This window comes from Drosophila virilis, chromosome 4 (genome assembly GCF_030788295.1).
Source record: "Drosophila virilis strain 15010-1051.87 chromosome 4, Dvir_AGI_RSII-ME, whole genome shotgun sequence".
Taxonomy (NCBI): Eukaryota; Metazoa; Arthropoda; class Insecta; order Diptera; family Drosophilidae; genus Drosophila; species Drosophila virilis.
In genome coordinates this window covers 27,182,792-27,208,437 of record NC_091546.1, presented here as the reverse complement: position 1 = coordinate 27,208,437, position 25,646 = coordinate 27,182,792, and the positions used below count along the sequence as shown (strand labels likewise).

The 25,646-nt window shown below is 35.7% G+C and overlaps 5 protein-coding genes across 7 annotated transcripts in view; 2 read left to right on the top strand and 3 right to left on the bottom strand.

Annotated features, from left to right (window-relative positions):
* beat-Ic (beaten path Ic) overlaps positions 1-19,244 on the bottom strand; it is a 59,166-nt gene extending 39,922 nt beyond the window's left edge. Inside the window, exon 1 of the mRNA XM_002057502.4 lies at positions 18,079-19,244. The gene's annotated coding sequence lies outside the window, so the exon portion shown is untranslated. The remainder of the gene's footprint in view (positions 1-18,078) is intronic.
* beat-Ib (beaten path Ib) overlaps positions 1-25,646 on the top strand; it is a 189,186-nt gene that overhangs the window by 39,656 nt on the left and 123,884 nt on the right. The window lies entirely within an intron of this gene.
* LOC6634173 (uncharacterized) lies at positions 10,828-12,374 on the bottom strand. 2 transcript variants are annotated; one of them, XM_070209125.1, is made up of 2 exons: positions 12,233-12,374; positions 10,828-11,976 (listed from the first exon to the last, which is right to left on the bottom strand). In XM_070209125.1, the coding sequence occupies exon 2, from the start codon at positions 11,952-11,954 to the stop codon at positions 11,625-11,627; it is 330 nt and encodes a 109-aa protein (XP_070065226.1). In that variant the 5' UTR covers positions 11,955-11,976; positions 12,233-12,374; the 3' UTR covers positions 10,828-11,624. The 2 variants fall into 2 exon arrangements, with proteins under 2 accessions (XP_070065226.1, XP_070065225.1); XM_070209124.1 differs by lacking the exon at positions 12,233-12,374 and adding an exon at positions 12,035-12,176.
* LOC6634172 (male-specific sperm protein Mst84Dc) lies at positions 10,855-11,202 on the top strand. The gene has a single exon (XM_002057503.4). The coding sequence runs from the start codon at positions 10,855-10,857 to the stop codon at positions 11,038-11,040; it is 186 nt and encodes a 61-aa protein (XP_002057539.1). The 3' UTR covers positions 11,041-11,202.
* LOC26530843 (uncharacterized) lies at positions 12,134-12,606 on the bottom strand. The gene is made up of 2 exons (XM_015169888.3): positions 12,233-12,606; positions 12,134-12,177 (listed from the first exon to the last, which is right to left on the bottom strand). The coding sequence occupies exon 1, from the start codon at positions 12,413-12,415 to the stop codon at positions 12,254-12,256; it is 162 nt and encodes a 53-aa protein (XP_015025374.1). The 5' UTR covers positions 12,416-12,606; the 3' UTR covers positions 12,134-12,177; positions 12,233-12,253.

Below are 25,646 nucleotides of genomic sequence, written 5' to 3'. Positions count from 1 at the left end.
ACACACACACACGCGCACACACACACACACGTACGTGTGAACTTTTTCACTGCCCGCTCTCTATCTTTCACCCTTTATCTCTTTCTCTCTTGCTGTTAATTCTTTACTTGTTGTCCTTTCCTTGCATTGACTTTTTTATGCATTTAAATGCTGACTTCTTCCTGTTTTTGTTATTTTTTTTCTTCCGTCACTTGGTTTGTAAAAAAGTGCTGCCAAGTTTTGCATTAAAATGGCTGCCAATGCTCGAAAGAGACGTCCGTTAAAGCTGTCTGTCTCGCTCTCAATTTAAGGTAATGAGCACATACAAAGTGCAATTAAAAGCTTGTTGCCAAAAATGCAATTTTGCGTATATTTCTTTAGTATCTTACTAAAGGGGTATTGCGACTGTTTAATGATGTTTGTAACTTCATTTATAATATATATTATATTTATTTTTTATTAATTGATTAAAGGAATATATTATCTTAAATATGAAAGGTCTGTCTACTAAATTATTTGCCATTAAGAACAGGCTTGAAATAAAACAAATTCTGAATTTTACTTTCAAACCATTAACGTGGAATAATTAAATGCTGTAATCCACACGCACATTGAAAATGAAATATAATTATAAATAATAATAATAACAAAATCATCTGCATATAAAAAGCTAAAAAATTACTCTTTTTTTTGGTAAATGTATTAACATATATAAATAGTTTCAATAAGTGTATTTGCTTTTCGTTCTGTTTGCCTTCGCAACATATAATAATTTTTTCGTAGTTTTCTTTTCATTCGCCTCGCCCAACCCTCTTTGCCATGCCAGCCGAAATGTGTGGAGGCGCATTAAGACGCTTTATGGCCAAAGTCGACGGCGCATGCATTTAACGAGCCTCCCAACATGAGTTCAGTTGAGTGCCGAAAAAAACTACGTACAAAAGATTGCAACAAAAGCCTTAAATAAGAGTTTAAAACCAGTTCGTTGAAAGTGGAAAGTTAAAAATTACCAAGTTCAAGGAATACAATTACGAATCTCTTGAGAATTCAAAAAAAATAAAAAGAAGATTGCTTCTCGTATAAAGCGAAAGAATTTGAAATTTTCAGTGGTCTTAGATGTTTTTTATGTGAATAAAAAAAGTTAAATTCCTACTGAGTATCTATGTAGATTCTGGAAAATAAATAGTTATAACAATATTATAAGATTAGTTTAAACTGAAGTTTATATATAAACTTTAAAACTGTTAATATTGAAAAGAATATTTTAAAATTGAAGCGCTTCAAAAAGTTGTTAATTTGGCAAACTTTAAATTAAATAGCTTCGAAATGTAGTTCAATGAGGAAATTCTAGTTATAACAATAAATAGTTTAGAGTAGTTGCACAGTAATTTCTGACAGCAAAAAAGTGCAAAGCATTCAAGTCACAAATGACGCATACGCAGCGTTGAACAGAGTTGAAAGCTGATAAATCAGAGCGTCGAAATACTGTAACTATTACAATTTAACAATGAATTTAAATAAAAATATAGATGTAGATTTAAAAAATATTTTGAAATTTAAATAGTTTAGAAAAGTTAGCTATGTAGAGTTTCCGAAAGGGAACAACTTTTCTAAGCTTTTAAATTTTAAATTTCGAATTTTTTGGATAATGAATTTTATATTTTGGATTTTTAAGTTGAGCTACTTTTCTAAGCTACTTAAATATAAAACTAGAATTTACTAAATTACTCAACTTTTCTAAACTTTATAATTAACAATATTTTTTATTAATTATATACGTTCATTTTAAACTAAAAACATATTTCGCTTCAAATGGTTGTAGCTTATTTTGCCCGCTCAACGCAGTTCAACACTGCGTATGCGTAATGTGTGTCTTGAATGCTTTGCACTTCTTTCGCAGCTCGCATCGCATGTGCAGTGCATTTCCGCTGTCATATTTCACAAACACACACACACGCACCGTGCACAAGAAATCAACGCACGCAGTCGACAAGCTGCAAACAAGGATAACAAATACAAATCTATATATGTATGTGTATAGTTTTTTATTTATGCATATAAATAACAAAATATCAACTCAGCCATTGCGCATCGAATGCTAAGCAACACTCAAAACGACGTCATCAAAGTCACACACACAGAACTTCAGCAGCAGCAGCAGCAGCAGCAGCAGCTCAAAGATACATTTTGTCGTATTTGTTGTTGCTTATTCTATTTTTTGTATCTCGTATCTGCTGCAGTTCATTGACTTTGCAGTCTCACATTTCAGTTGCTGCTGCTGTTGTTGTTGTTGCTGTTTTAGGTTTTGGTTTTTCTATCTATGAGCTTGTATTTATTTCTTTGCCTGGTTGCCACGGCTCACTTATTTCATTTCCCAGTGCCTTGCGGTCTCACAATTGTGTGCATATTTTATTTAAACGATTTCTCTTGGAGACTACGACAGCACGACATGTATGACATGCGTTTTCTCTACGTTTTTTTGTATTTAGCTTTTCTCTCTTTTTTGTGCTGATTTGCTTGCTTGACTTTGTGGGTCAAGCGCTGGGGTTCGGGGCGTTGGGCCCAACCGCAACTGAAATGTTTTTGATGTTGTTCTAGACCCCATTGGGATGACTCAGACGGCAAACGCTAACAGCAATTACATGTGTGCATTGATCGGCAACAAGGTAGAACGAGTGGGATTCGATTTCTATTAATTGAACATTTATTGGCACAACACTAAATTAAAGCTTTTACTGTGTTCATTTTATATTTATTGACACAATTCTTTCATAGTAAGCCTTAAATATACTTCTAGCAGGTGAAAACTTGAATTGATAATTAGAAAACAGTTTATAATGAATTAATATAATGAATTAAGAAATTAAATTTTTTTAAATCTTTTTTTATGTTTATTTGAACAAAGAAAATGCTCTTTCATTTTGTTTATTATAAAAAACACAGAAAAGTAATATTAAATATACGAACGTTTTTTTTTTTTACAATTGACCTATATTCCACTTTCGAATGAAATTGGCTCTAGCAAGGCTCTAGCCCAACTGATATGTTTATTTTAATAGACATATTCAACAATTAACATTTGTTTTTACTGCTGTTCAAGGATTTCTTCAAACGATTTTGTAAAAGTTAAAATCTATTTTTGCTGGCTTAAGTAACTTTTTGTTATGACTTTTTCTAACTTGTCTGCTGCAATTGTTCCTCCTTATGCGCCTTTTCCAACTTAATACTTTTCATAGATTTCTTTATCAATCAATTGTCCCTTTGTCCCGAAAATACCTTTCTGAAACAATTATAGTACAAAGTGATTTTGTGTGTGTGTGTGTGTGTTTGTGTGTGTTGCGTGTTTCGGTGTTTCCTGTGCTTTAGATGTCGCTGACGTTGTCGTAACTGTCGGAGCTGCCAACCTTTCTTAGACCACAGAAACTCATTACGGGGTTGCTCTTTCTCTCTCTCTCTTTTGCTCCCTCTCTCTTTCACTCTCTGTATCTGCGTTTTTGCTATTTTGCAATTAAAACTTTCATTAAAGTAATTAAAATTGCAACAAAATCAACAAAAATACAATCAAAATCTACTAGCAGGGCGGGAAATGGGGGAATGCGGAAGCGAGTAGAGCAAGGGTAAAGAGGGTATATTGTGGTTAGAGGTTCAGGGCCTTGACAAATACACAAAAATGCAGTTAAAAATGTGCACGGAATGGCAAAGGGAGGAGGTTGGCGAACTGTGTGGACAGGGGAAAACAAAGACAAAAGTGTGACAAATATAAACAGGAGTGTAAATAAAATGGCAGAATGTAAATGCAGCTGTGTGAGGCGGGGGCAAATGGCGTTGGGGCAAGTGGGGATAATAAAATGTGGTAATTGTAAATAAGTGGAAAATGAGTGCGAGCAGCAAAGGGGGCGTATTAAGGGATGCTGCAGGTTAGGGACGAGGGGGTGCTAAACAAAAACGTAAAAGTAACATTTAAAATTCAAATTAAACGACTGGCAAAGCCACAAAGGATTGACATGAAGTTAGTGCCACGGCAACCAGCCAGGAGCAACAACAGCAACAACTAAAAAAACAACAACAACAGCAACAACTACAACAACTACCACTGTGTCTGTGCAGGAGGTAACCACAGCTGGCAGATGTTTTTGCAGGCACTGTTGCAGCTGCTGCTGCTGCTGCTGCTGTTGTTGCTGCTGCAGTTGACAGTTGCAATGCATTTTAGCATTTTTGCAATTGTTTGTATTTAAGTTTGACATTTGCAGCATGCACAAAGCAACAGAAAGAGAGCGAGATAGTCAGAGAGGGAGCGAGAGCGAAACGTTCGTTAATTGTGTAATTTTCAATTAATTTGTAAATAATTTGTAAACACATCACAAAAAGGAAGGAAACGGAAAAAAACATACACAAAAGCCAAAATTAAATATACATAAAATGATTTTCAGTGTTGCGAGGTTTTGCAAATATTTAAAATATTTTCGTTTTAGTTGCATTTCTTTACGTTTTAAATGCTTTGAAACCATAAATTGGCAAATTAGTTCATTGGCAACATTATAATTAGTAAATGACAATATCAATCATATTAAGTATATTTTAAATATTTTATTTGAAAGTATGCATCAAATAAGCTAAAATATTTTGGTGGCAGAGAAAATAGATTTTGACAAAGATATTGGAGAACAATTTAAAATGTGCAGCGATGCATAATTATAGATCGATTAAAATCCCATTGATGTTCCATTTTTTTACAATAAATAAATAAATTTAGACCGCTTTTTGTATCGATTCTAAGTTAAAAGGCTATCATCAGCATATTAAATAAATGAACTTAGTCTTTTATAAAAAAAAAACTTTTCCTTAAAGACTTGAATGGTGGAAAGAAAATTGTAATTTTTAAAAATTTGTCTTTCGTAAATGTGTTTTCGAAAAAAGGTCTTTGGCTAGATATCAGCAGAAGGCATTGGCAACATGATATATGTATCTGCTTTGCTTAAAGTAATACCCCCATTTTGTGAGCGCCTGCTTAGAGCCTACTTTTGCTTTTTTCTTTTTGTATACAATTTCAATGAGCCATATGAGAATCTCTGAAATTCGCTGTTGTTTACGCTCAAGTACTTTGGATTCATATTGACATGAAAGCAAGAAAACTCCAAACTCAAACAGCAAAAGATGCTGCCTGCCTGCCACGTGTGTGTTTGTGTGTGTGTGGTGGGGGATGGTGGGGGGCGTGTGCGGAAATAAAAGATTTTACAAAACATTGCACAGTCAATGCCTCGACTAGGAAACGGCAACACAGCAAACAGCTTAGACACGCCCAACGCCCACACACACGCATTTTTAAACGCAACTTGACACGCCAGGCAAATAAGAGTAGCAACAAAAATAAATATATATAAAAAAAAAAGAGAAAACAAAACTTCTTAAAGCGAGCCCAAGCCAAAAGCTGTAAAAAATGATAAACGCTTCAACTGATGACACATTCAGTTTCACACACGAACGACTTTCAATTTACATTTGATGTTTTATGTTTGCCAGCATTTACGAAGCGCACAAGACTGAGAAAAAAATGAAAAAAATATCACTCATACGCACCCACGCACAAAAGGCAGCGGGGTCCAGGAGCGAGCTTCTGGCAAACGCACGCAACAAAATCCGAAAACCAAATGGAGGAAAACGAGCCGAACTAGCCGAATAGCGGGAATGGAGCAGGTCGGTTGGGGGCGTGGTATAGACGGTGCCAAGTAGACGACAACAACAACACAAAAAACAACAGCCAAACAAGCGGCAAAAGACGCTGACATGAAGGAGGCTCTGCAAATAAACGAATAATATTTGTGTGCCCCAACTTGAGGAAAAAGAATCGAAAGCGAATATAAGTATATAAGAATCAGAATTTGAAATTTCTATTTTTCCAGCACGCATAATATTTGAAAAAAAAAAAAAAATCCTAGACTGCCTGCCAAATCAAAAGCTCGCCAAAAACCGAACTCAATAATTCGCTTGAGTTAATGCGAAGTGGATTTAGTTGGTTCGAGCAAAGGCTTGCGGCTAGACATAATTTTCGTTGATTGCGGGGGTGGGGCGTGTTAAGGCGCTGGTAAATTATACTTTAGAAGCAAGTTAACGAATGTGCGAGATTTCGAACAGAGAAAAATACGTTATGCTGTTGAAAACTGACTAAAGGGAAGTCAAGACATTTAACTATTCTAATGCGTTAATATGAAAGTAATTTAAGGTTTTGTGATGCTAAGGTATTGCTTTCTAGATAAGATGTTTTATATAAACAATATTTTGAATATCAGATAGTAGTTGTAGTTGATTCTATTTAACATTCAATTTTCCACCTATGTTCAGCCAGTTACAGTGGTTTTGAAATGCATTTTCTTGAATAACTCTTAAAAATCAAATCTTAACAAACATGAAGGTAAATACATTTTTGTCCTGGACTTGAGTTTTGTGCAAGTGATCTTGTGTTTCAAAAAAAGCTATCGAGCCGTACTTTTTACGCGTTTTGTTAAGCTTGCCAAAATTATTTTCCAAAAAATATAAATATTCTGTCCTCAGGGGTTTTGAATCTTGAGCTGAATATTCTAAAAGTCTACTGAAAAATAAAAGTAAAGAGATTAAAAACAAAAAACCAAGTGAATTATTTAGCTTGTTATTAAATTTCACACGCCAGCTTAGCTTTGCAAAACATTTACTTAACTTTTCTTTGAAAAATTAAATTTCACATTCAAAATATACAAATAAACTATACCAAACAATTTTTGATGATAAACTAATACAAAGCTTATTTACAAGAAAATTCCCAATATATTTTCATGCATAGTTCTCTCTTGCTTTCTGTGCAAACACTTGAATATTTCAGCTAATAAAGAAGGCACGTGTTTCATTCTTGAGCTACTTTAGTTTTCATAAACTTTTGGCCCTCTAAAATTCCAAATCCTCTGCCCTAACAACTTGCCACCGCACAATATTGACGACTTGAGTGTCTCGTTTTCAATGGGCACTTGTCAACGTTTCACTTCTTGGCAATAATTTGCTTGGCATGCCACAAGGCTCGACATGCCGCTGGGTAGCTCAAAGAGCACTTGAAGTAAGGCAGAGAGCAAGCCACGCCCCTGTACACACACACACACACACTACTAGGTAAACAGCATGCGGTCAGAAAACAAAAGCCAAAAGCTCGAAAGCAGTTGCCAAAAATTGCCCATAACGAGCACTTGAAGACAAATGTGACATGGCAAAAGTTTAGAAGCATTTGCTAGCCGTGCAAGGATACCTTTTCAATATCAGGGCAGAGTATTTGATATATATATAAATATATATATATATAGATTTAAAGTGCTGTAACACACACGCTCAGAAAAAGTGCACTTAAAGCCCCGGCCAAGCTGTCCCGCATTTGTCTCCATGAAGGCCAACGTCACATAATTTTTACCTAATTTATACAGTTGTGTGCGCTCTGGACAGGAGGAGCCCACCATGTCCGGGTCTGTCCGGGTCTGGGTCCGACCGCCACTTGAATCCATATAATTGCGCTTATCTCTTGGCGCACACTCAAGTGGCAGCGGCTCAATATGTTTCTGGTATGAAATGAAGTGGCCAAAATGCTGCTGCTGTGTCCTTTACGAGTGGCCACAGCCAAAGGACCAGAGACCAAATATAAAAAAAGAAACAAAAAAAAAAAAGTTGAGCAAAAATTTTTGTACATCTATTTGATTTAAAAGAAAATACCTTTTTTTAGAAGTTGCTGTTGCTGCTTTTATTTACTTTCATGTTATGTTTCTTTTTTGTAGTTGTTGCTTTCTTTGTTTGCTGTGGTGACATTTTTATATTGTGTGCGTGCGTGTGCGTGTGTGTGTGTGTGTGTGTATTCACTCGGCGCGCCGCAAACTTTTTGGCATGCCACCAATGAGATTATCTTAAGTGGGCAACCATTTTTCCTAAGTACACCGCCAGCCCCATCCCTCGAGCAAAGGGTGCCGCCCACCCACGATTTGCAGTTGAGTTTGATTTGGTTTTGTGTTATTGCTAAATAAGTTTTACAATTGTTTTTAAGTAGTTTGTTTTATTTTTATATATAAAGGGAAAACTATTTTGCGGTAGAATATGATACGAAATGAAAGACCTTTCTAAATCAAAGAGAAATTTGAGCTTTAAGAAAAAAAATATATGTCACCTTAATTTTAATTCTACTATTTTCTTGATTAGGTTTATCCCATATATTTATTTATATTTGTATTATTTTAAATGTATGTATTAAGTAGAATTACTATTGGCATGTGATATATATTTATGAATTATAAATTGGCATGCAGTCTTATTTGGCTGTTTTTTTTTAATAATATAGTAGTAATAGTACTAATAATAATCATTATTATAACAATATAAATAATAACAATAATAATAAAATTAATAAAAATAATAATAACAATAAAAATAATAATAATAATAATATAACTAATTGTATAGGTGTATAGTTTTAAACATAATGCTCTCGAATCAAAGTCAATGCCTTTTACTTTGTTTTGTTCACGTCATACAGAGCATATTTCCTTTTAGTATCAGAAGTCTTGTCTTTAGCCTCTCATGTGCGTCAGCAATTGATGGAAAAGTGAATTGATTTTTAAAATCTATATGTATTTTCTTTTAGCATGAGCTTATTTCTTTTCTGGTTCGTTGTTTGTTTGGTATTGTAATTCCAGGAATAACAGCTTGCTTTCACTGCCTACCTTGAATTGTACACAATAGATATATCTTCTGGAGCGGCCCATTGGCTTAACTGCGCCTGCAAACATATTGTTCCTTTGACTTAAAGTAGACAGAAAAATTAGGTCTACAATTTCCACTTTATCTCCAGTCTGCACTTTTAAGCTCCACTTTCCTCCAACCACCCGTCTATCCCCTAAAATTTACCTTTGCCCCGCGCTGGTCTTTTGAAAGCTTCAAGTGTGAACACACATTATAATAAACGCCTCAATTGTTGTGCAGTCATCTGTATAATTTATGTTTAGCTAATGTTCAGGCATCGATGAGCTTGTCAGCTTTTGTGAATCACAACACACAGACACACACATATGTATATAGATATAGACAGTCAAGTTAGGTAGCTTGTCGTGTCCTGTGATGTGCCACACACACACACACACACAGTCTTGTACACACATAGACATTAACCCCCATCGAGCTGAAATGACGTTAAGGTTGCTTCGTTGAGTCTAATAGACTTTCATGGCTGCCGTCTGTGGGTTGACTTCGACTTTGCCCCAGTTTTAGAGGAGTCGAGGCGAATCCTGCAGCTCTCTGAGCTGCAGGCGCACGGTAAGCGAAATCCTTTGCCATCCACTTTGCTCTGGCATTTTATGGAGTTCTCCTTTTCCCTTTTCTTTTCTTTTTGATTTTATTTATTTTTTTTTTAGACATGTTTCAATGATTTCTTACTTTTGCTATGGGGCAAAACTGTTGCGCTATTTTCTCGTTTAGAGAAATTCAATTTTTATACTCAATGCTAAGGGTTTTATAACTTTGTCATTAAATGTGCAACGCATTCAAGCGGATGTCTCGAAAGCCAGCTCATTTATATATACTCGATTAGCATCAGGAATTCGACGAACCATTGAAATTATTAACGAAAAGAGTCTTTATGTAGATTCGTCTTTTTGTTGCAGGCCGGATCGCAGCATTATGCAAAACGCTTAACGATCAGTCGAATGAGTCTCTTTTAGAGCTTTAGTAGACTGCTGCTATGTGCAAGGGATATCTTATAATCATAGGAAGTACATAAAGTAGAGCGCCTACTACCGATAGCGATAATTATCGATATTATTTATAAACGCTTCTGTTTGAGAGTTTATCTTGATATCAACGGAGAAGTGAATATATAGTTGTATTTCTATATATATAATCGATATATTATAATCGATATTTTGCATAATTGCTTCTGTTAACATGATCGATAAGCTTATTATATAATTCTGCAGCTATTTCGATTATAATTATATAATGATGGTTCTGGCGACCTTTCTACGCTGCACCTCAAAGCAGCCAACTATATAATAATAATAATTATTTTACCTTCTGTTATGTATAATTATTGTATATAGTTCGATAATCATCAATATTATCAATATTAATAATATTATCATTCGATTCATTATATAATTGAAGCTCTGTGGAAATAACCTAATGATGATAATCGATAATCATTTTAATTGCTACCGTTAACTTCATCGGATAATCCATAAAAGTGTGATTCTAAAGAAATTGTCGATCGATAGTTGAAATAAGTATATAAAGTCTGTTATTATCTGTTAATAACATCGACTAACTCATTATATAATTCTGTTTCTGTAGAAATAACCGATTGATAATCTATAAATTTGCCTTATCCTATAGCTGTGAGAGTATTTAATGTTCGGCTTTCTAAAGATAACTGTTATTTTCTGTTTTTCCTATTTTTTTTTTTTTTATATCTCTCTCTATTTTTTATGTGTCGCTCGTCTCGGTGTTAAATCATTGATGTGTGAAATTTGTGCTAAAACGAAAAAAAGAAGCAAACCTTTCGACATGCGAAACTCTTGATCGATATTTCGTTGCAGTTTGAAAGTGTTTATTTTTTTCGTGAGCACAAATCAAGTTGGCATTGAATTGAAATTCCTTAAAGCAGTCGATGCTTAGGCTACATACTGCTCCAAGTGCTATTATATTTTCGTCTCTCGCCTAAACAGTAACACCGAAAAATAACAGAAACGAAAAAAAATCTTCGCTCGCATTCCAAACGCAAGTAGTTGTCTATTCAAATTTGTTGGTAAGTCCTATAAGTCTCTTATTAGCTGCGTAATACATAAAATTCGGTATGTTCCAGTTTAAGCTAGATTTCAATTGAAGAAAATGTGCTGTGGCCCCTGTGGAAGCGTTTCATATGCGCTGGCATATGGCCCGGTCGGACCCGCTTTGCCCGCGATGAATTACAATAATTGCTGTTGTGGTCCTTGCCCGCCCTGTGGTCCCTGGACCTGTGCACCCAATCGATGCTGCTGCTGCGGTGAATGTGGATGTTTTGGACCCTTCTACTAGTCCCTCACCAAAAAGACTGTCCACAAGACAATTCCAGTCAATAACCATTTTATTCTGTATGCTTGCGTAGGAACACGGCGGACATTTTTTTTCGGTTTATTTTCTGTAAATCTGCAAAAGTTATTTGTTTTGGTTTGTAAATAAGATGCAGAAAAAATTCAATAGCTCGCTTTTTGTTTGTCCCATAGCACGTAATGAACAATTCAAGAGAGTTGAGCACCATTGCAATACATGGCCTAAATGTTTCTATATATTTGTTGCACGGAAATACTATAAAAATTGTGGGATGGTTTAAGTGCAAGCGTACCTTAATGCCACACTTCCATCGAAGTTCAGTCAATGGGCAGATTATTCTTGAAATACATTCTATGGTTTGATTCATTTCTAAAAATCGGGCACAACGCTAAAACCCGGGGATAGCCATGAGATTCAGTTTTGCAACAAAATACTCAACCAAACATTGACTATCGAAATACTCAATGGTTTCTCTTCCATATCTTGCACCAAAGTTTAAAAAATGGTTTATTTTAGTATAAAGCATGGCAAATTTATTGCTGAAGCAAGGTGTTGTGTAAAGTTGTTTTTCAGTCTTTTTTCTTAGAACCATCTTCTGCTGAAGTGCATTTGACTTTTGTGTACGCCAGTTTCCAGTTGTCTTTGGCATGCTTGGCGACATCAGATTCAACCCGTTCAGTGTTCTCAGCTTTGGTTAGATCCAAGCACGGATTCATTTCGACTGGTATATTTTGCGGCCGCATACAATTGCCCCGGGATCGACTAGTGTCATTGGCAAAGCATTTGTCATGTGGCCCACAAGGCGTGGGTATGAACTCTCGGCCCGTATAACGCAAAGTGGACAAAGGTGGATTATTGCAGGCCAAACTATATGACGCACAAGCCCAGCCGCCGCACATCTCGACTATTGATTGATTTTGGCTAATGGATATAATGAGAATAATGTATATGCAATATTAGCTTTATCTGAGAAACTTACTGTTGGAACTGTAAAATTTTGGTGTGAGATGTTGGCTGGCAACAACTAGACTCGTTTCATGATTTAACAATATTTTCCCCATTTCCATGCGGGATTACGAAGTCAACGCCAACATTGATTTAAAAAAAAAAAATCTGCAGCTCCTGTTAAATTTGCTGTACTAACATGTACGTATGTATATTTGATCACACATCTTACCAGCGTTTATTTCAACATTTACTACCAACCGCAACACCCTCCACAACCGCCACCGCAGGCCGAGCAATTATCAAAGATGCCACAGGGCGTGGGCGCAAAACAACGACCTGTGTAGCGCATATTGGACAACCGATGATTGTTGCAGGCGATGCCATATGAAGCGCAGGCCCAACCTCCACACATTCTTGCTTTTTCCTATTGGTTTTTGAGTTAAAATTGCAATGGAAAACCGGGAGAAAATCTGGAATTTGTATTTAAACCAATTTGGAGACGAAACGTATATGGAAATTTGTGTGTGGGTGTATGTGTGTGTCTATTGGTTGTTGTTGTGGCTGTGCTTTAGGTGTTGCTTGGACCGAAAAAGGAATTCGAATGAAATCCATTTTCATAGACAGAGCTCGTCGTCAGCGCCGTAACTCGTGACAGCTGTTGACATGCCCAGCGACGCCGGCTTGTACAATTGAAATCTCAGCGACAGGTCGAGAGCAAACCAGGCAGGCAACCGGGCAACCCAGGCCAGACCAGACCAGCCCACTCCAGACTAGGCCAGACCATTTCGTAAATCTTGCCAAGCCCTGTTGAAATCCACGAAAATCTCGCACATAGCGCAGGAAAAAAAAAATGAAAAAATATGCTAAAAACCGAGGCATGCTAAAGTGAAATTAATCCAACAACCAGGCACAGTGGTTGCAGTTGGAAATTGACTTGAAATTGACGTCGAAATTGACAAGAATTGTGTTCGATATTCTCTGATAGTATTATATTTTAATTTAGTTTTAAAAAGAGTATTCTTTATGGAAACTATGATTGAGAGCGTTTGTAATTGCTTGTAAATAGTAGCTTTATTTAAATATTATATTTTTCTAAATTTATTTGAATAACAAAATCTTTAGACAATGACCAACTTTTGTCCAAATCAAATTAAAATTATTTTTATTTAAGCAACTCTAAGAAACTAATACCTATAAATTATAATATTTTTGTTTTTCTCAAACATATTTCTATAAATATCTTAGCTAAAGAATTATATTGTTACCTTGATATAAATTGTGTTAAGTAACAACCTAATCAAACCTAATTCCATTTGGCATGAAGGTTCAGGCACCCTTTCAGCTGCCTCAATTAATAGTTTAATGACAAATTAAAACATTGATATATGAAACCTTTAGAAATTCTCAAATGCCAACCACTGTGCAGCCTCGCACGCAGTTGGTATGCAAAAATCGCACACACTTGCGCCCAGAAGGACCACTAGACAATCTATGTTACAGCTTTTTTTCGCACTTGCCGTAGTGCACTTTCAGGTCTTGCTCAGCCAGGCCCAGACAATCAATTACATTAGCCCCACTGACCCAACCAACCGCAGCGGCATGCCCAAAAACCGAGTCCGGCCTTTGAATGCGGGTCGCTCGATTCACTCGTGTGGCTTGGCTGCCATGTAGACGTGCTCCGGGGTGGGGCAGTTAAAGGTGAAAGGAGTTGCAGTTGTCTTGGGAAAAGCCAAATAGGCGACCGCAAGGGTAAATACAAATTTAAATGACATTTAATAGTTGGCAGGCGTGTGCAGCTTTGAGGTAAGCTTCTGCCTGCTGCTGCAGTTTTGAGGTTAGATGTTGCAGCTTTGAGGTTAGAGCACAGTGACAGCTATTAAGGTTGCCCCTATGGGGCACCTGGATAAGCACGTGCGGGCGGAAGAGGGGCAGAGGCGACTGTCCGAAGTCAACCTGGCGTCAAATGTCAAATGTCATTTGTTCAGTGTCAGATTGATAGATTTTGGAAAATATTAAAATTGGACAAAAAACTGTTTAAAAAAATCCTGGTCAAAGTGTTTTGCCAATCGAAGCCAAAGAAGGTGCTAAATATTACCGAGGCAGTTGCAAATTGCCTGCCATATTTAGCACATTTTTTGCGTGGCTTATTTGCAAAAGAGGAAAACCGCAAGAATAACGCCGGAAAGTACTTCACAACACAGGTGCTTGGCAGACGAGAGGTAAAACGTTAAATGGGCTGCTCCTCCAAATGCGGAACTGGCGGGGGCTGTGGATCCTGCATGGGCCCCCGCCGTGGATCCTGCAAGAGTTCCCGTGGGACTCGTTGTGCGCCCTGCTGCAGCCCGTGCGGACAGTGCAACTCGTGCGGACCGTGCAACTCGTGCGGACCATGCGGGCCGTGCGGCTCGTGCGGCACGTGCGGTCCGTGCAACTCGTGCGGTTCGTGCGGACCGTGTGGTCCGTGCGGCCCCTGTGGCGGGGGAGCCTGTGCTCCATGCGGATCCTGCGCTCCCTGTGGATCATGCTGCTGTGGTCAAACGGCCTGCGGTGTTGTCTCCTATCACCTTACGAGCGGGCCTTGCGGCCCAGTTCTGCCAAGCATGGAACGCTGCGGCTGCTGCGATTGCGGCTGCTGTCCGCCTTTTTATTTTGTGCCCAACAGGTGCGCCTGCTGCTGGGAATGGGGCTGCTTTGGGCCATTCTATTAGATCCAGGCGATTCGGCGTTGCGTTTGGCTTTTTCCAAAATTTGAACAAACTTTTTGATATTTTTGAGCTCAATAAATTTGTGTGTGTCATACAATATTTTACAACATTTTTTTTCTATCGTTTTTTCTCTTTTGACAACTCTGGCACAACAAGGTTGCCGAAATGAAAGATTATTTAACGTTCGAATTTGTTCGAAGGCAAAAAGTAAAAGTATAAAAAAACGCAAACATTGGGCTAAACACAATGGCAAACGCCGTCGAAACCCAATTTGCTTGTTTTCGGGTTAACCCCAAAAATAACAATAACAACAAGCAAGAATAATAGAAAAGAACACAATAAAACAAAAAAGCAAACCGGCAACATGTAAAAACAAGAAGCACATTTTTTTTTTTTGTCGAAAGGCCACAAGAATGTATTGTTGATTAAAGTAGGTCAGGGGCTGCAATCGGTGTATTTTTGTCCAGCCAAAATTCGTTTTACTATATGCAAACGGGTTAATTGAAAACGTTGTAACTGAAAAGTGAAAAGTTGGCACGGCTCACAAATTAAATATTTGAAAATTGGGCAACAAACTGTGCTTAAACTTGTTATAAATAGTTTATAGATGCCGCTTTTTGTTATAGCTTGGTTATAGAGCATAAATTATTTAACTGGAAGATAAAGATATAATATTTTGTATGAAGTGACATTGAGAAATTACTAGAATAATCTCTTAGCTCAGGCAAGGTTTGTTTATATATTGACATCCAAAAGTATACCCGGAATAGTTAAGGCTGTCCTAAGCTCTAAACAGTTTCAACAAATCCCAAAAACAAATCTATAAGGCAGTCCTAGTCTGAAACAACACTCTTTAGCTGAATACTTGTCACAATTTCAATGAATATTTTAGTGACTCTTTGCTTTACGTAGACATAATCTTTATACGTCGGGTACTACTAATGACCAGCAAAGTAAAAGACTTCGCCAGTGTGACCGTGTATGCTAGACATCGATAATGTGACATTACTATCCTACTGCAGTTCTTAGATACATTTGAGATTGTTTCTTAAGCAGCTTTAAAGTAGCTCCAGGGCATTACTAGGCACTACAAAAAAGCTCTAAATAAGCTTTAATACAACTGTAACCGAGCTCGATCATAGTTCTGAAGTAAATTTAGGGATTTACTTTTGAACACTCGTCAGATACCTTCAACACGCTTTTTCAAATAATTTTCGAGCCTTTTCAAAGCTGGCTTGGGCGACCTTTCTGGCTGGCTCGATTATCGAGATTGATTAAAAACAAAAATAAAACACACTTTTGTTTTAAATTATATCTTTCGATGTATTTCGACTGCGCTTCTTTTGAAAAAATATACTATAACACATCTCTTAAACAGTTTTAAATTATTATTACTTTAAAAAAAAGGGTATAATATTTCTACTAGAAATTAATCAAGTTTCTATATTGTTAGACGCACGGCGACTTTTAACTAAAGACACACGAATGGGGAATAAGGCAACTGTATAAATAATTTTAATAAGTACGAGAAATAGTAAAAGCAAAAATATTGTATTAACATGATTTATATGCAATTAAAGCATAAATAATTTAGTTATCCATAACACTAAAACAATAATTCATAATAAGACCTAAGCTTTTTGGAGAGTTCCATAAACTAACTAGTAAGCACTTCCAATTGGCACACCTTGTCTAATATCGCATCCAATTGGATTGTATTTCTAATTGGCGTGCCACTTAGCTATTTTGTTTCTCTTGGAAAATGTTTATCATAGTGTTGTTGCTTGGTTGGCCCACAGGTAATTAAAATCTCACTAAAAACGTGTTAAATATTTAAATATAATTTATAACTATCTAGTTTTTGGCACTTATGCCTGCAACGAATGTTTTTGCTTTAAAGAATTGGAAAAATCAAACCCTGTCGATTGTCAAAGCTATGATGGAAATGTGAAAAAGTTCTACTATGGAAATGCTGCCTGCGAAGCGCTACAACCTGGCGACAATTGTTATCCGAAGGTGTTTACAAGTCTAGCTGCTTGCAAAGCGGCATGTAAACGTTTTTTTTACTATGCGCAGGAATGGAAAAAGTTGCCAATCATTGATTAAAATAAAAAAGTTAAATATTGAAAAAAGAAAAACATTTGCTCTTCATAAACTTGATTAAAAAAAGCCCGACTTATCAAGAAAATTAACCATTTTAATAAATAAATTTAATAAAGTAAAACCAATTTGTATTATCTAATTATAAAAGAATTATGAAAAGAAAAAAATTAATATTAAGAGCATTTTTGTGTAACAAAATTTTATAAACATGAGCTTTTCCATTTTCTTATAAAAATAATAATGAAATGGAACAAATTTACATGAGATATTCCAAACATTAAACAGAAAAATAAGATTTCCACAAAAGAACTCTCAAAATATTATATTTATTTTCAGCTTGATTTCATGTGATATCAATAAATGTATTTAATATAAAAGCTGCAAAACTTTTCAGTTCTCTAGAAATAGATGCGTACAATTTATGCATAAATATGCGACATTAAATTGATTTCAAATTGATTTGCTTAAATTGCCAAATGTTTGTGTCGCTCTCTATTATTTGGCAAAATTAATTTCTTGCACATTACGCATACGACAAGCTTGTCTCTATTTATGCTAACAAATTAATGCAGCTTAGATTAATCACGGGCATTGTTTATCACTCATACGCAAAGTTGTCGGTCTATAATTTATATACACACATTTTATGCGAATTTGCAGGCTGGCTTTGACAAAACAATAGAGCTTTTAAGTAATTGTAGATGCTATTCCTGATTAAATTAATAAATTAAATTTAGAATTTACCTATGCCGAAACCAATTGCTTTGTACAAACAAGCTCTTTAGCATCGCTTATTACTGATAAGTTCTCAACTGCTTGGGAATTTCATCAATTGTTTCTCATATTTGTTATAATCTCTTATTTTGATATGCTCATTCATTTAATAAATTATTCATATTTATGGTAAGCTCTCAGAGATTTTGAGATTTGTTAATTGAATTCGTGGGCATTTTTCTATTATTTGCTTCATATTTGCTTAAGGGGTTTAATTTTCTTCAAGTTCTCAGGCATATTTTAGTTGTATTCTTAAGTTCTCAAATGACTTTGAAATATTTATTAAAATTCTTAATATGCTTTTAATTGTCCCTTAACATTTATTCAAAGCACATAAGAATTATAGCTCGACCCTTGCAACATTTTTAATATTACCTCTAACTGTAGATATTATTGATAATATTTAAGTTGGCGTACTCGACTCATTTAATATTTCTATAAGCTAAATGAGATGCCAAATAAAAAGCCAAAACTTATTCTGATAGCCGCTTACCTTTGGGGCCTAACAAATTGTTTGCATTATTGTTGTTGTTGCCTTTGATTATTTGCAGTCTAAATTAATAAATTTAGCACGTTACAGTGTTACACAACGCTCGCCGGTTGCAGTCCTGTGTAAAAACACACACATTCCGCACACACACACACACACACGGCGTCGTCGTCGACGTGGGATTTGAACTTTGTGACCGACTGTGAGACTGAGACTTGAACCGGTATCAAATGCGAGACCGAGACCGAGACCGAGACCGAGACCGAGACCGAAACCGGACCGTGCTATCCTACGTGAATGCCCAAAAGTTGTTATTGTTATTTCTCTCTTTGTTGTTGTTGTTGCGCATTTTTCACATATTTTTTATAATTTTACGCGCAACGCAAAAAAAAGCGAAGCAGAGAAAACAGTGTTCGGCCCCTACCCAAAAATAATGTAAAGAGCATAAAATATTGTAAAAGCCGAACAAAAGTTTTACGTTGTTTGTTACCAAAACGCACAAATCTCTAGTGAAATATTAATTCTCACAATTCCTGACACATTGCCATTGGCTGCATTTGAAGCTGTTTGTTGGTTGTTTTTGTTTGATTTGTTGCCTTTGGCAAATGCAACTGTATTTTTTATTTTTTATTTTTACTTTGTATTGTTTATTAATTGTTGTCGTCCGCTAATTCTTATTTATTTATGCACCAGACGCGCCCTGTGCAACATATTTCGTTGGCGTTGTTGTTGTTCTCTTCTTGTTGTTGTCCTTGCGTGGCAGCGTCGTTGACAGCGGCAGCAGCAGCAGCATCAGCGGCGGCAGCAGCAGCAGCACTGGCAGCAGCAGCAGCACAGCGAACCAAACGTTTTGACATTATCAACGTAACTGAAGCAGCAGCAGCAGGAAGCTGTCGTCCTCTGCCTGTCGCAGTCGCCGGCTGTGGGCCGCGGTCGCCAATGCTGTCGCCCTTTGCTCGTTCGTGCGCCGCTCGCAACTTAACGAATGCAGCCGAAGTGCTTAACCAGTCGGCCGCACAGCGCTTCGTGTTTGGGCATTTTGTGAGTGCGGCGAACAGCTGACTGTGTGAGAGCGTGAACAGCGTGTGATGTAATTTGCGAAAGCTTTTTAGTTCGAATTTGTGCCTTTTAGGGGATATTTCTCACATAGCAGTCCACTGTTAAGTTAACAGGCTGTATTCTAGCTAATTTTAGCAGCGCTTTGACATTGAATGCTATGTTAAGTTCAATACAAATTCCATTTAAATCTTTAGATTTGTGTATTTACAAAGTAGTTTTTTATATTAAAATATATTAAGGTTAAGTTAGAACAAGCCTAATTCATAAATTTATTTATATCTTATTTAAATTGTATTTTTCGCAATAATAATATACATACATGTTTTTAAATATTGGGTTAAATATTAGGTTAACAAATATTGCATTTTTACATGGCTTATAATTATTTGAGCATAAATTCGTTTAGTTTAATTAATTTTGCTTACGCAGCAAGCTAATCGGAAATCATACGCAAAGGCTTAGCTACAATATTTTAATCCTAAAACCAATTTTAATCCTTATTAAAAACTGAACAAAATTACAATAAACCTGTTTATAAATGCCGATTTAGACTGTAATTGTGCCACGTCCGTTTAAGCTGTAAAAACAATAATGAAGACAACTCAAAGGATGAAGGATCAACTGACAAAAAGCACGCATAGCTATGGAAAACATATTGACATCCCTTTAATATGAATTATAAAGGGGAAGGCAACATATAAAGCAATAAACAAGAAAATACAAAATGCATGCGACAAGAGAAAGGAAACATGTGTGCTGTAAAAACACACACGCACACACACAGTCGCATACATAAAGGATATGTGGCAGGACAATAGCTGGCAAAATGTAAATATTAATATTGTCATAATGGACAACAAGTAAGCAGCAAATGTGCTTTGGACAACTTTAAATGCAGCTCGAAGCGTCGTTAAACCAATGCCAGGACAACAGCAACAACAATAACAGCCAGGACAACAGCTAACAGGACACTGGCTGCAAAATGTCAGCTCATTTCCGGTTGCTTAATTTGAAATCGTAGCGCAAAAATTACAAATGAGCTGACAATGCGAACACAACCAAGAACCCAAACAACCGAAAAATAACAGGGCTAACAATTTGAAGAGCAGCAAGGAAATGTTGGCTGATTTTGGGCTTTGGGGGCGTGGCATTAGGCAGTGGTGTCGCTGGCTAGGGTGGAGTCTGGAGGGGCTGTGGGCTGTTTCTGTCGGGAAACAATAAGCACAAAATAGCTGCGTCTAATACGCAAAAATAAACGAGAGCTGGCCACAGCATGACAGCAAGGCAGAGCCCGGCATTGGCAGCAGACACCCTACTACCAGCTACACCCTAGTGCGGCCCCACATCCTGCTAGCCACATGCTCTGGCCCCAATGCTGTGTGTTGTTTTACAATTTAACGCACATCCTGACAAGCAAAACGCAGTCGCCCAACAGTTTAATTTTTGTCGCAGTCTGTGTTACCCTCCCCCCCTACCCTTCTCACTATATCTCTCGCTCTCTCTGTCTCTCTCTCTCTCTCTCTCTCTCTCTTTGTGTGTGTGCGTCTGCACTCTAATCTAATGATGACAAGCGTCGTCTGGGAAATGTGTGGGCGTGGCTTTTAGCTGCATGCGCTTAGCTATTGCACTCAGCCATGGCAGCAACATTGCGTATACGCCGCGTTGCACTTGTGTCCAAATTGTTGTGCATTCACCTTTCTGCCACGTCTGCTCAGATCTGTTGCGAGGGGAAGCGGTATGCCTTAACTGCCAGCTGCTTTGTCAAGCTGACAGACAGCTGACACCCAGATAGACAGACTCACAGAAAGCGCACGCTTTGGTCCAAAGCTGTGGAAATGCCTCTTTGAGTGTTGCCCGCACTTAAGTAGCAAGTTTTGTGTTTCGTGCAGGCGATTATTAATCCAAACTCAAGTGTGTGCACACTTATTAATTTATGTTTATTATATTAACATTGCTTCAGTACGCATATAAATATAAAAATTGTTGGGCAAAACGGAAAGTTATCTATAACCATAACAATAAATCTATAACTATCTGTAACTATTAATTAAATCTGACCTAAGTATGTTTAAATAATCTATAAGCTCTGACATCTTTTAAAGCTACGAAAACCGTATTCACAACAGGAAGAAATAATTGCATACTCTATAATTTTACATATTTTCCCAGAACTTACAAATTGATATACATATACATATATATATAAATCTTTGCTTGAAAATATAAGTATATAAAGTAGCTCCATGTTTGCTTGAAAAGGTGCGCCCAAAATCGATATTACCTGATTTGGTATAAACGGATCGACTTATCGATAATTTAAAAAGTTTTTAATGACTAAACTATGGTAAGCTTGAATTTTTGGCATTTAGATCTCAAAGTCCCTGTACAGATCGACGGACTGACAGTCGCACATTGTAAGTAAATCGAGTCATCTTTCGATGAAATTCATTGGATAGTTATCGATACTTCTATTGTCAATGAATTGATATATAGAGACGCTGCCCAAGCTCATGGTCAACATTATATTTGTGTTATCGAAGATGTCGTCTTCTGCCGAACTTTAATAGGCCCCCTTTTTACTACATTTCAGTATTCAAATGCTTATATGTATGAAATATTGGGAATAATAGCTAAAATGATTAATTGCTTTATCTCTGATATTTACATACAGCATATTCTTATGTTAAATAATATTTAGTTAAAATGGTTAAGCTATCTTAGATAAGTAACTATTTTAGCATCTTTTAGACCTGCGACTGGCTGTGCCTCAACTTATGCAAACTGTTCAAAATAAACTTCAAAATATTCAACTTTCAACTTGCTTAGCGCATTACTTGAAACGCATCGCACCGCCTCGCCCCGACGTCGAGGCGACGACTTGAGCGTATAACTTCTGCGGGGGGGCAAAGTACACACTTAAACATTCACGCACACACACATACTTGACTTACACACCTGGCACAAAGCTGCGAGCGAGCTAACTTCATTTGCGCCACTCAACTAATTGGCTAATTTATGCAAGTCAAATAAATGTCATGTCAACATATAATTAGTTGGCCAAATGGCGTGCGGCCCCAAATGTGAAAATGTGGCACAAAAACCTTTGGTGGCAAATATGCATTTCATAAATTATGCATGATTTGCATATGCCAGCCACTAATTAAATTAGAAAATATTTTTTACAAAAATAGCTCAAGTTAAGGCAAAAGAAAAGCATATCAGGTGGCAAATGCAGCAGCTGCTGCTTTTTTAGGTTCTTTTTTTAAGGTTAACTCGACTGACAGCTTGTCAGCTGCCGCTGCCAGCATAATTTTGTTATTGTTTTGCATTGCATTAGACAGGGTTAAGGGGGTTAACAGAGGGAGAGAGTGTGAGAGAGGGAGAGAAAGAGAGAAGGGGAAGCAGCAACAGAAGCTAAGGGCAACAGTCAACAGGCAACTTGCAACAGGCAGCTAGGCGCTGCCTCAGTTGCGTCTTAATCTATTGGATTAGCGTAATGCAATTAGGCGCGCAGGCAAACGTTGCCTAAGCCTTAGTTGCCTGACAGCTTTTGGCCAGAACTAAGACAGCGTATACCGAGCCCCGCCCACGTGTACGCCCAACTCCTTTGCATAACCCAAACCCAACTCAATTAAACTGTGTGGACTTTGCGCATTATCAAATTGCCCAGCAACCATTAGCAACAGCAAAGGGGTGCAGTGCAAAGGGGGTGGGGTGGGGTAAATGTGTGTGTGTGTGTGTGTTTAGATGGAGGTCAGCTTGAACCTTCATAATACTGAATTCGTAAATATACCATATGCATTTCACTATCTATATCTATATCTATATCTATATCTATATCTATATCTATATCTATATCTATATCTATATCTATATCTATATCTATATCTATATCTATATCTATATCTATATCTATATCTATATCTAGATCTATATCTATATCTATATCTATATCTATATCTATATCTATATCTATATCTATATCTATATCTATATCTATATCTATATCTATATCTATATCTATATCTATATCTATATCTATATCTATATCTATATCTATATCTATATCTATATCTATATCTATATCTATATCTATATCTATATCTATATCTATATCTATATCTATATCTATATCTATATCTATATCTATATCTATATCTATATCTATATCTATATCTATATCTATATCTATATCTATATCTATATCTATATCTATATCTATATCTATATCTATATCTATATCTATATCTATATCTATCTATCTATATCATATCTATATCTATATCTATATCTATATCTATATCTATCTATCTATATCTATATCTATATCTATATCTATATCTATATCTATATCTATATCTATATCTATATCTATATCTATATCTATATCTATATCTATATCTATATCTATATCTATATCTATATCTATATCTATATCTATATCTATATCTATATCTATATCTATATCTATATCTATATCTATATCTATATCTATATCTATATCTATATCTATATCTATATCTATATCTATATCTATATCTATATCTAACTATATCTATATCTATATCTATATCTATATCTATATCTATATCTATCTATATCTATATCTATATCTAGATCTATAGCTATATCTATATCTATATCTATATCTATATCTATATCTATATCTATATCTATATCTATATCTTAGCTATATCTATATCTATATCTATATCTATATCTATATCTATATCTATATCTATATCTATATCTATATCTATATCTATATCTATATCTATATCTATATCTATATCTATATCTATATCTATATCTATATCTATATCTATATTTCGTGGCCTTGTTATATGTTGAGAGCATCGGAAAATAGACAGTTCGAGGCTCATCAAATATTAGTGAGACGGCTAACAAAATAGCTCGCACTAAATCCACGTCAAAATGCAGCCAAAAATAAATAAACAAGCCGCCGCCACCGCCCAGTTCAATAACAGTTCCGAGAACCATATTCACTTTCCCTAGCCCCAAAATTCACCCAAAACTTGCATCTAACTCTCAAACGCAATTCGAACGACCGTCAGTTTTGGCGCATAAAAAATGGTTGCAAATTTCACCAAGTGCAAACAACGTTGTAAAACAAATATTTACAACACTTTGAACTATGTGAATGTGTCTGTGTGTTTATGTGTGCCACTCCCAACGCCTACGTCTGTCCAAGCTCATTCGACCAGAAGCCGGCAATAAAACCACAACGAAAAATCTATCAGTAAATGATTGAAAAAGTGTATTTCGTGGCGCGCAAAAGATAAAAACAAGTACAAAAAAACAAAAAAAAAGAGGAGTAAAAATGACAGCGCCAGGATATTACTAAAAATACAAACATAGAGCGTTTAGTTACCAAAGGATTTAGAATAATAAAAAGTGACAAAAAAGAAGCACCATAACGTGTGACACAAATTGTTGTAAAATACAATTTCAGAAATATTTACAAAAATGTCTTTTTCAGCCGCGTTAAATGTGGAATTTTTTATATGAAATATATACAGTAAAATAATGAGCACCAGAAAACAAATATGCTTTAATAGATGTTACAAAAAAATTAAATAAGCATTTACGAGCAATTAGTAAATTACCTAAAACAAATGCTCCATTTAAGCAAAAAATTAAGCTAGATGTAGCTAGCGCAAGATGAAGATAAAACATATTGGTAGTATTCATATTTCATTTAATTAAGACTGTCTCAAAATTAATTTAACTTGTGGAACTTACAGAAAATAATAATTATTTAATTTATTATATAGCTGAACTGAGCTATAAATATAAAAGTAATACTGTTTTTACACGGTTTGAAAAAAAAAAGACCATTTTACATTGTTTTAGACGATTTTAAACCGATTTTAAATCTTTTGGGCTTAATTTTTGTTTGTCAAATTTAATATTTGCGAAATATGTTCATATTACGAACGATTTATGCATATGAGCAGATTTACTTATCAGAGCAACTGAAATGTGTTAATATTTTGTGAAAGTTCACAATGCAAATAGATTTTATATTCATTCAATTATCAATGTTTTATTTTGAATTTTTTCTACCTTAAAAATTGATCAACCTTTTCTTTTTGTAAACAGCATAGCTGTTTTACATAATTGTTTTTAGTTCACGAACTTGTCATACATTCAATTTACATTACTTTTAAACTAAGACTGTATATGTTTTTTCCTGAATAACTATGCGTGTTTATATATGTTATATAAAATAAATATGAAAACTTGTTCTCAAAAAATCCAATATGAATAGAGAGAATTTGAGAGATAATGTCTTTTTGTACATGTTTTTTATACGGGTTTTTGTGAAACCAATCTTCCGTGTTAAAACAGAATTAGGTGAAAAAAAAGTTAATACCATCCTGGTAATAAACATATATCTAACTGCGATCTATCGTCAAGCTAGAGATATTCACGCACATAGAGATGGACAGTTATCTTTTTTTCGAGGGATAATCGGTTTTTGTCTGCAA

Coding starts and splice junctions, on each gene's coding strand:
- LOC6634172 (XM_002057503.4), top strand. CDS start 10,855: ATGTGCTGTGGCCCCTGTGGAAGCGTTTCATATGCGCTGGCATATGGC.
- LOC6634173 (XM_070209125.1), bottom strand. CDS start 11,954: ATGTGCGGCGGCTGGGCTTGTGCGTCATATAGTTTGGCCTGCAATAAT.
- LOC26530843 (XM_015169888.3), bottom strand. CDS start 12,415: ATGTGTGGAGGTTGGGCCTGCGCTTCATATGGCATCGCCTGCAACAAT.